General features: G+C 37.1%; 1 protein-coding gene across 1 annotated transcript in view; it reads left to right on the top strand.

The window, feature by feature from the left end:
* The first annotated feature begins 424 nt into the window (after positions 1–424).
* bbs7 (Bardet-Biedl syndrome 7) overlaps positions 425–11,678 on the top strand; it is a 12,977-nt gene continuing 1,723 nt past the window's right edge. Inside the window, exons 1-14 of the mRNA XM_017474765.3 lie at positions 425–947; positions 2,185–2,250; positions 2,580–2,642; positions 3,975–4,150; positions 4,822–5,008; positions 5,659–5,731; positions 5,840–5,956; positions 6,843–6,973; positions 7,064–7,148; positions 7,322–7,424; positions 8,572–8,764; positions 8,871–8,945; positions 9,095–9,160; positions 10,861–11,000. Coding sequence (XP_017330254.1) covers positions 912–947; positions 2,185–2,250; positions 2,580–2,642; positions 3,975–4,150; positions 4,822–5,008; positions 5,659–5,731; positions 5,840–5,956; positions 6,843–6,973; positions 7,064–7,148; positions 7,322–7,424; positions 8,572–8,764; positions 8,871–8,945; positions 9,095–9,160; positions 10,861–11,000 — 1,511 coding nt within the window. The 5' untranslated portion in view covers positions 425–911. The remainder of the gene's footprint in view (positions 948–2,184; positions 2,251–2,579; positions 2,643–3,974; positions 4,151–4,821; positions 5,009–5,658; positions 5,732–5,839; positions 5,957–6,842; positions 6,974–7,063; positions 7,149–7,321; positions 7,425–8,571; positions 8,765–8,870; positions 8,946–9,094; positions 9,161–10,860; positions 11,001–11,678) is intronic.

Below are 11,678 nucleotides of genomic sequence, written 5' to 3'. Positions count from 1 at the left end.
AGTAACCATAATAATAATAATAATAATAATAATAATAATAATAATAATAATAATAATAATAATAATAATAATAATACAGCTCTTACTTTAAGCTTGTTATTGTTTTTCTGCCTTATATTAAAATTGCATTTTAATAAATATACATGCTTATATATTATACTTTTTTATATCCTATGTATATAACTAATAAAATATATTTATTAGCTAAAGAACTCATCTCTGCATAATCATTCACAAATGATCCTATTTCACTTTCATGAGCGGTGCATAACCAGACCTTAACATTTCAGGTTGAATCCCAAATGGCTGTCTCTTATGTACATAGTGCACTTGGTAGGTTCCAGGCGCCATTATTTAATCGAACACATAGTTCACTTATCTAGCGACTCATGAGTTATTTTGGAATGGAACCCTGTCTCCCTGGCAACCGTGGATGTGTCAGGGCCGGGAATATCAAACATGGCGGATTAGCATTAAGTAAAGCGTTAGTTAGCTCGGAAAGGCAGTTATTGGTCTGTTTATGAAGCTTGAACTCGCTTTAGCGGATTGTGGAGTTTGTTATACGGATGTAGAAGTGCATTCTGGATATCAGGATTTCTCTGGAGTTATTTTAAAAACAAAAAACAGAGGAATATGTGTGACTGTGTACCGTAGCTGGGCAATATTAGCTAACCTAGCAGTGTCGTGATCCGAGACCCGAGTAACGTTAATCCGCGAGTTCCAGTTAATCCAGTCAGAGTTGTGATGATCTGTCTGACTGTTTTACTCCCGCAAATGATACAGATATATAACTGAAACATTCCTGTATATTATATTATATTATATTATATTATATCAGAGGCATGAATAATCCTAAAACTGTTGAGAAGCTAAAATAATAAATCTGCTGTGATCTCTTCACAACTGAGAAGATGGAGCTCAATTTAAAACACGTTGATTACCTGCAGGTAGGAGTGTTCTCATACAACTACACTTTTATTATTATTATTATTATTATTATTATTATTATTATTATTATTATGCCACAAGGTTACAGTGATGCATGTATTTTGCTCTAACTCTACCCAATTTGTCCTTAGATTTCATGCTTTTGCAAGCCATAATAATAATAATAATAATAATAATAATAATAAATTCTAAACTGATTATGATTTAAGCCAAGACACTTCAGGTTAATATTGTTTATTAGTATATTAGTGTGTGTGTGTGTGTGTGTGTGTATGTATGTATGTATATATATATATATATATATATATATATATATATATATATATATATATATATAATCTGTCAGTTGATTTGCTTGTATTTTATATTAGGACCTCTTTTTTATACAAATAAGCTTTAGTCGAATTAAATATTATATATTATATCTATATTAAATATAAAATTGCACACTAAGCGAAACCAAAAAGCTGGTCTTCGGATGATGTTATTATGCATCATAGCACTTATTTCACTGTGCAGATGCCCTTAAGAGAAATGCTTTTACAGAATAGTTTAATTTCTGTATTGTTCAACCGAGACAACCAGGCGCTGTTATTAAAAAAAAGATTGTGGTTGTAAATTTTCCGTAAATGTAACATTTTATCTTTCTAAATAAGAAAATGAATAAACATGAAACAATTTCATGAATGCAGCTCATGAAGAATCATGAAGAACTGAACGTATTTTATATATATTTTAATATATATACATATATATATATATATATATATATATATATATATATATATATATATACGTGTGTGTATATATATATAATATATATATATAAATAAAATATACATGTATATATTTTAATATTATAAATATATATATATATATATATATATATGTATGTATGTATGTATATATATATATATATATATATATATATATATATATATATATATATATATATAAATTTTTAACTAATGAAAATGTTTTGGGGATATATGACGACATGAGGTGATTGAGCCAAGTGGGCGGAGCTTAAATCTTTCATCTTTCACAGTTGCTAAGTCAAATAACAAGTGGACAAAAACAGTTAAATAAAAACTGTGCTATTTAGTTTTGATCACTGCAGTTTAAGAGAACGTGTTATTGCAGTTTATCAAAAGAAAAAAACATGACCAAAATGGCTGTTTCTGCCTGTAGCGTCTTGCCTTAATAGAACTTATTTTGCTCTCTTTCTTTTCCAAGGTTGGAGTGACGTCTCCGAAAACGATGAAACTTTTACCTGCGGTGGGTCGTAAAGCAACACAGAAGGTGATTCCACAAAAAAACAACTGTGAATAAAGATTTAGTGAAATAGTCATTTTGTATTTCCTATTTCATGTCCATTCAACTTCATGCATACTGAGTACACGAAACTGCTCCAGTTCTATACGCTGTGATAGACAAGGAATCGGGTTTCAACATGACAGCATAAACCAGGTTTCAATGACATGCAACAACACACCCAATCTCGAGATGTGACATTATTCTGCAGCAGAAGGGTCTGCACCAGTATCTGGATGATTCACCTGACTATCTCATCTCAAACTCTTAAATCGACCTGTATTATTAATAACATCATGGTTCGATTTTCTGTTTAGGTTGCTGTTGCAGATCATGATGGTGTGGTCAACTGTTTCGGGATGAAAAAGGGAGAGGCAGTTGTGAGTATTCAAGTTGTCATTAATTTTTTGTCATACAATTTTAAATACATTTTAAGTACGATATGTAGTCAGGAAGTGACTTCTTGGCAAACAGCTAATAGGTAAGGGTCTAGGCAAGCTGATAGGTAAAGGTCTTGCTTAGTTAAAGATGCAACTGTTACCTGAATTGTGTCGTGGCTTGGTAGATTTCTACTACATATTATAGTGTACTGTACAGACGCGTCATGTGACGTCATCACAACGCACATTCAGTCAAAGCCCTTTTCGATTCACATGCGTCGAACACGAGTACAGCTAAAAAATCTCATTTACCAACAAACATCACTGCGAAAGACAAATGAGTGCAATTGCAATTTCGCCGATTCAATTCAAGTAGATTTCTGCAAAGAAAAAAAATAATAAATCCTCAAATACATTGCCAAATATGCTTGGCCCCAACGAACACAAAAAAAACTCTGTAAGGATGGACTGTATAGTTCTGAAAACAATATGATTCTCTGCATGAATCTCAGCCAGAAGTGAAGTTGCGCCGTTTTAAAACCTGGTTACCCCAAGACAATTGTATTTAAAGGTAAGATTAGTCTTTTTTTTCTTTCTTTCTCTTGTCTCAAGATTAGGTCTCTAACAGTTAGCTGGGTTTGACATTTGAATGACTCCCACCCATGTTCACAAAGCTCCACCCCCCAAGATCTTAGGTGGTGCATGTAGTGTTTATAAAATGACTGACAGGAGGCCTATCCAAATACAAGCAAGCATTCTGGACCAGAATTCAGTTTTCCAAATGTGTTTTCTCAGCGATTTAATACACTTTTGATAGGTCACGTATCTACATACCTTCATTATTCTACATATCTTCCAGGTTATTTGTACAAGTAAGATTTTTTTTTTTAAATCGACTATTGCACCTTTAAATTCTACTGAAATACACTGTGCCTACCTTTACATTTATAACCTAATCTACTTCTGGAAAAACAACTCTCCTGTCAAATTTGAAAGGATTATAAGTGGAGATAGTCAATAGTCTCATCACCTGAGGTAAAAAATAAATAACTAATCACTCATGGTGTTTAAACACAAGCCTGACCGCCGTCTCTTCACTCCACTGATCTCTCTTCATGCTAACATCAGCGTGGAGATAATCGCTGATTCATTCTCACTCTTGTCCTGTGGTCTGAATTTCTTGTGATTAATGTCTTTTTCGTTTGAAACTTTTTAAAACTTCGTCCACTGTCATCTTTAAAGATTAATAGATAAAAACAAAACACACATTATTTGTGCCATGTTTTCATAAACGGATACCTTTTTCCATGTTTGTTTGTTTTTTGCATTCAGCCTGTATTCAGAAGTCTCCCAGGACAGAAGATCTCCAGACTGGAGCTGGGAGGTGCATTAGGAACACCACAGGAGAAGATCTTTGTGTGCTCAGGTTCTGAGGTTAGGGGTTACACCAAAAAGGGCAAACAGTTCCTTTCTTTTGAGGCCAATCTGACCGAGAACATCAACGCCATGTGAGTTATTATTTCATTTCCATCATACACACACTACCGGTCAAAAGTTTGTGGACACTCGACGGAAATGTTTCTCATGATGTTAAAAAGCTTTTGATCTGAAGGCGTGTGATTAAATGTTTGAAATCGGTGTCGTAGACAAAAATATAATTGCGCCGACATATCCGTTTCATTCATTAGAAAACAAACATTTTATTTCCAAAAAAATATTTAATTTAAACGGACGACTCGGAGCGAAATATCCTGAAAAGCAGGCGATAAGAGTCCAGCATCGGTGTGAACTCCTTTAATACTGTTTAAAAAGCATCTCGGGGAAATTCCTCAAGAAATCGGGAGAGAAAACACCAAGAATACATTTCTGGAAATTCTAGACAAAAAGGGCGTCTACTTTGAAGATGCTAGAACACTAAATTATTTAGATTTATTTTGGATTTTTTATCACTACATAATTCCCGTAGTTCCATTTGTGTTACTCCAGAGTTTTGATGACTTTTATATTATTCTAAAATGTGGTTGGAAAAAATAAATATAAAGAATGAGCGTGTTTAAACTTTTGATCGGTAGTATGTATATATAATCGGTTATTATTATTTTTTTTATTTTTTTACATCGTTATATTATTTATACGCTCATGTCAGACACGGGTATCACGATTTGAATGTTGTTGGCAGGCGTGTCTCTGGGGCAGACCTTTTTGTGTGTGCCAGCTACATTTACAACCACTACTGTGACTGCAAAGACCAGAACTATTTTCTGTCAGGGGACAAGATCAACGACATGGTGTGCTTACCAGTTGAGACGGTGGGACGTACGGTGCCCGTTCTGGCGTGCCAGGACAGAGTACTGCGCATATTACAGGTAATGCCAATATTAAATGCATAATGAATAAAACATGATAGGAGTCGGTTAGAATCATGGTAGAAAGTTCCTATGAAAATATCTTTTTTAATCATTTTTGAATTCTGGTAAAAAAAAAAAAGAACAACCTCTGCTTCAACATGTTAAGTTCAAACCTCATTAAATGCTTTCATACCGTAGTGCTGTTGAATTCTCAGATCAGGTTCTTGATTAGTTTTCTATAACAGCAGCTCTGAGAGTAGTTTCTACTGCAAGGTGTATATTAATGTACAACGCTTGTTATATTTTATACCTTAACGTTTCTTCTTTACTAACAGCTTGTTCACAGGGACTTGTAGAACGCACACTTCATATAAACAGATGTTAAACCCGTGCGTAATTATTGATATGGTAAGGCTTTCTGTGACAAGACATTTCTTTTGCTATCCAGTGTCAGTGCTTTGTAACAGTCAGAGGCGATAGGGAAGTCTTCAGGACGGAGAGCTTTGCAGTTTCCGGGTTCATGACAAGAGAATAAAGATCGCGCCACGCCTTCGTTGATTATTTTCCTATATAACCAGACACCCGTCGCGTTTTATTCCTTACATGGAAATAGGATTAGTAATACCCTTACTTTACTCTAATTCGCTCTGTATTGTGATTTGCGTAAGGGTTCAGAGCTGCTGTATGATTTTGAGATTTCCGGCCAACCGTCTGTTCTGGAGCTTCACAACAGAGATGGAGGTGAGAGAACCTGATGAAAAGTCGAAACATGAGGGTGTAATATTTAGGAATTCTAAATATAAGTTGTTGGGGTTTTTTTTTTAATTCTGATATGTCTTTGACGTTCAGGTAAGGATGGGGAGGAAGTGCTTTACGGAACGGCTGATGGGAAACTGGGTCTAGTGCAGTTAACCTGTTCAGCTCCTGTCCCTAAGTGGGAGCTGGACAACGAGAAAAAGAAAGGAGGTGAGGAACAATGCCTGTGAGCAATAGTAGAAACTTTGTACTATTTTGTACATGTAACCTTATTTCCTAATTTGTGATGCTTTAATTGAATTTCTTAGAAATGCAAAAAAATGGAAAATATCTGTTTGTATTGAGAAGTGCTATTATTAAGAATTAAGATAGTTAATAGAGTGTATATGTATATATATACATATATATACATATATCATGTCATTATACAATAACTTGGATACGTTTTGTTACAAAATGTATGATTAGACACAATGTATTTAATTCAGTATATTCCATTCCTTTCACATATACACTACCGCTCAAAAGTTTAGATTCACTCATTCTTTATTTATTTATTTTTCTTTATTATTTTAGAATAATATTAAAGTCATCAAAACTCTGGAGTAACACAAATGGAACTATGGGAATTATGTTGTGGTAAAAAATCCAAAATAAATCAAAATAATTTAGTATTCTAGCTTCTTCAAAGTAGACGCCCTTTTCCCTGAGATGCTTTTTAAACAGTATTAAAGGAGTTCACACCGACGCCAGACTCTTATCGGCTACTTTTCGGAATATTTTGCTCCGAGTCGTCCGTTTAAACAAAAAATTTTTTGTAAATAAAATGTTTGTTTTCTAATGAAAGAAATGAATATGTCGGCACAATTATATTTTTGTCTACGTCACCGATTTCAAACATTTAATCACACACAATCAGATCAGTAGGTTTTTAGGATCATGAGAAACATTTCAGTCGAGTGTCCACAAACTTTTGACCGGTGGTGTACACTTTCAAAGTTAGTCATCGTTCAGTGAAGAACAAAAAAAATAAAGATGGAAATGTCACTGAAAGTCTTTAAAGCATCTTTTCTGTGTATCTTATTGTTTGCTCAAGGCGTGCTTTGCATCGATACATTCGACTTCCTGGGTGACGGCGTAAAAGACATCCTGGTTGGGAGGGATGATGGGACGGTCGAGATCTACGGACTGGACAACTCCAACGAACCCACGTTGCGTTTTGAAAACGTACGTGGAAACCAGTTCAAATTTACAGGATTTACGTGTGTGTGTGTGCGTGTGTGTTTTCATCAGTCTGTATATTTTCGTGTTTACAAGGTGTTGACTGAAAGTGTTGCATCGATCCAGGGAGGGTGTGTAGGAAAGGAGTCATATGATGAGGTTGTCACGACAACGTACACAGGTGAGCTGCGACTTCTTCTTTCAGTCTGTGTTCAGATTTCTTTTCCTGTGCCGTTTTCTGTGCCACATCGTTAAAGAATTCTTAGGTTGTGAGTTAAGATCAGTTGGCAGTGTTTGAAATGGTCTAATGTAATGATTTTTAAAAACAACTTATTCGCAATGTGGCATGTGCAGGTTGGGTATCAGGTCTCACAACAGAGCCTCAGCAGATGGAGGCAGGACCAGGGGACGAGGTGAAGATGAGCCGAGAGACCCAGGCCAAGTTGGCCGCTCTCAGGTATTCTACATACATTGGAACTACAGCGCCATCTTCAGCATCAACACACAGTATTAAAGGAACATTCTTGTGTAATTACTGCGGACCTTTACGGAGAAAAGAGCAGAAAACCCGTTTACCTGAATCTCACTTATAATAAAAATCTATATAGGATAGTATCACAAATTCAAAACGACAGGTCTACAGGAAAAGAGACATGAGACGCTCATGTAGGTTTATCCTTTTACCTTTTTAAGGGATTCTGCAATAATGATTCTGCTATAAAGGATCCGAGATTAACGGCTCTGTTCACCTGATGTAATCTTTAGAGGGCTTGATTATCAGATGGTTAACTAGACTAGGGATGTTTGGGGGGGAAAGTGTGGGGGAAATCTTAAATCTTTGCAGGATTTTAAATCTTTGCTTATCTTTTATCATGACACACTAATATACACTTGGATAAACCTTTCAAAGTTCCACCTTCCACCTATGGAGAAGCTTCTGTGTTGGAAGAGTCATGATTAGAGATTATCAGTATTATCACAGTATTGTTAAAATGTGCTCAAAATGTACAGAAGGTACTGATACACACACTGAAATCATTTAAACAGGTTTTATATTTGATTATAAAGTGATGGATGGTTGTCACTAGGCTTGCTGTGATAGTCGGTGTTTAGAATTAGCAGTTATTTGGGGGCAATTGCATTAATGATGGGTTCTTTATTATTCTTAATGAAAAACACAACAACAAAACAGTACAATGAAAACTCGCTTAATCTTCCGCCATCGTCCTGTAAGTCGGCTCGCCTCGCTCTCCCCGTCAGTCCGCAAGCCTCACTGTCCCCGTCACTCGGCTCGCCTCGCTCTCCCCGTCAGCCCGCTCGCCTCGCTCTCCCCGTCAGTCCGCTCGCCTCACTCTCATCATGTGATAAATGAACTCTGACTCCTGCCGAGTCGTGCTGCGACTCTGACTCGTGCTGAATTGAGCAGACGCCTTCGGTTTTTAATTGTAGCGTTCGTTCTCACACTCAAAAAAGGAGCGTATGGACAGAATTTACCACGATTTTTACAAATCACGATAATAATAACATCTTCATCTCTAGTCATGAGGATGTTATTAGACTCAGCTCTATGCTCATGTCGTGCGTGCGTGCGTTCTTGCTTGCAGGGCCGAGCTGGAGCAGCTGCAAGTGAAGGTGATGCAGGGACGGGAGAAATACCAGCAGAGCTCTCAGTCCAGTACAGCTGTATCCGCCGTGCCGGTCTTCAGCATCAATGACAGGTTCACTCTGTGCCAAGAGGATGCTAGTTACAGCCTCACGCTGGAGGTGCAGACTGCCATCGATAACCTTCTGCTACAGGTCAGACCACATGGCAGACTCACAGGAGCTCTAGTCAACAAATCTGACCATATCATTTATTGTATTAGTGCAATGTTTTCAATGTTTGGCTTTTATTTTTGCACAGAGTGATGTTCCTATAGACCTGCTTGATGTGGATAAGAATTCAGCTGTGGTTAGTTTCAGCGAATGTGATTCGGAGGTAACACATTAAAGTTTCCAGTTATTCATGCTCCTTAAATCAAGCTATTATATTATATTATATTATATTATATTACATTATATTAATTTGTATCCTAATAGGGTTTTACTCTAGAGATTGCCTTTTTGTCTGCACACTTTCTTTTCTAGCCAAATGGGAATTTCCTCCTCGCCACATACAGATGCCAGGCTAACACCACAAGGCTGGAATTGAAGGTACGTAATAACAGTTAATACTCTTGAAAAGCGATTCTTGGTTTTTAAAAGGTCTGGGACGATTCTATAAGTTGTCAGACTTGGCGTAGAAAAGTAACTAACAGATACACGTGCTTAAAACAGCCAATGAATGTACACTCACTGTCCACTTTAAATAGGAACACCCGTACACCTGCTCATTTATACAGTTATCCAATCAGCCAATCATTTACCAGAAGCACAATGCACAACGTCATGCAGAAACAGGTCAGTAGCTTCAGTTCATGTTCACGTCAAACATCAGAATGGGGAAAAATGCGATCTTGGATGTTGACGTGGTCGTCGGTGCCAGAAGAGCACATCTGAAACAGCTGATCTCTTGGGATTTTCACACACAACAGTCTCTAGAGTTTACACACAATGGTCCGAAAAACACAAAACATCCTGTCTCTTGTTGAACGAAATCAGAGGAGAATGATCAGACTGGTTTGAGCTGACAGGAAGTGTATAGTCACTCAAATAATCAGTCTTTCCAACCATGGTGAGCAGTAAAGCATCGCAGAATGCATAACACATCGAACCTTGAGGTGGATGGGCTACAACAGCAGAAGACCACATCAGGTTCCACTCCTGTCAGCCAAGAGCAAGAAACCGAGGATATCATGGGCACAGAGTCGTCCAAACCGGACAGTTGAAGACTGGAAAAGGTCCAGGTGATATTCTGCTCACCACGGTTATAACAAGTGATTATATGAGTTATTATACACTTCCTGGCAGCTTGAACCGATCTCTCAGTTTTCCTCTGAGCTCTCTTATCAACAAGGCGTTTCTACCCACAGAACTCTCACTCACTCGACGTTTTTTGTTTTTCGCACCATTCTGTGTAAACTCCAGAGATTGTTGTGTGTGTGAAAATCCCAGGAGAACAGCAGTTGAAATACTCTTTTAATACCTTTTCTGCAGGAATGAGGGCATTTACAACACAAGCGATAACATGAACTAACTTGTTTCATGGACGATTCTGCAGATTCTGTCTAAATGTAATCGAGTTTAGATGGTTATTTGGAGACGGTTTACAATGCAGACGTTCAGTAAGTGATTAAAAAAAAGCCTCTTTCGATGTGTTTGAAATGTCACCATGCTTTCCACCCACTAAGGGCAGGAACAGTCTCCTAGGTACCACAGGGCACAACTGGGATTTAAACCAGAATCCCAGCAGTAGAATGGACTATTTGAGTGCTTAGCATGGGATTACATCATTGCATGACGGGATCACGTAAGAAGGGTTACATCACCTGGTAGTCTGCTGCTAAACAGAGAATCAGTCCTAGTGATGTTTGTCATTTTTGTACATATTGAGCGGGGGATGTGTGGGGGATGTATAAACACAGGCGTCACTTAATAACCTTAATGATTAATAAAACTGTACATGAACTGTAAAGGAGTGGCAATGCAGTAAAAAAATACAATATATAACTATTGGATATAACAAATAAAGGATATTTTCCTTATTGTACTTTGTACTTTTCCAAGTGTCCGAGATTATACTTACAGTCTTGTTTAGGTTATTAATCCTTTCAGATTCATCATGTCCTTTGTACCGCTTTGGCTTTTAGCGCATGTTTTCAAGTAGTGTGGCATAAAAACAAGTCAATAATTAGGGTAAACATTTTTTCTTTCATTGTTCCAATCATACTAACTATCCTTTACACTCTTTGCAGGTGAGGTCAATTGAGGGTCAGTATGGTACACTTCAGGCCTACGTAACCCCACGGCTGCAGCCTAAAACCTGCCAGGTGCGTCAGTACCAGATCAAACCACTCTCGCTCCACCAGAGGACCCACGGCATCGATCACAGCAGGTGAGACCTATGGAGCACAGAAATCAATCCCATGCCTTAGATTAGATTTGAACACCTGAACCCTGGCACACAGGTAGGCTGTAACAGTGATGCAGGAAGTCCGTTAGTATTTAATTTATTTTTTTTTTAACTGGAGAAAATCACATTAAAATCGTGTTATGCACACCTAGTCACGGATTATCTCACTTATACCATGATCACGTGCCAGCACAGAAAAGTCAAATGCTGTCGTTGATGTTTGTGGCGCAAAGTTTGACCGAAAGGATAAAAACAACAGTTAACTGTCGTTAGTTATTTTATATACGGGTCATTAGATCTAGAATTCTGCCTAAATATAAAGTAGTGCATTAATATTACATTTATTGTAGTGAATTATAATAAATAGTTATTAGAGAGAGAGAGAGATTGTGTGTGTGTGTGTGTGTGAATTACCTGCATCTGGGCCGAGTCTCTACTAATAATGATGCTGTGAGTTTAACTGTATGTTACTATGGTTACAATCCTTTAATAGCAGCTCTTTCGATGAAATCAGTGATTAAACTGACTGTGCATTATCCGGTTTTAACACAAACCTTCCAGCCAATCAGAATCGAGTATTCGGACAGACCGTTTTATAAAAGAAAATAATCAATAACGAGGGTGGTGCGACGCAGGTGTAACGGCACATCCTGAAGTGTT

The sequence above is a fragment of the Ictalurus punctatus genome, chromosome 8 (assembly GCF_001660625.3).
Source record: "Ictalurus punctatus breed USDA103 chromosome 8, Coco_2.0, whole genome shotgun sequence".
Lineage (NCBI taxonomy): Eukaryota > Metazoa > Chordata > Actinopteri > Siluriformes > Ictaluridae > Ictalurus > Ictalurus punctatus.
Note: the sequence above shows the minus strand (reverse complement) of the source record. Positions and strands in the feature narration are given on the sequence as shown.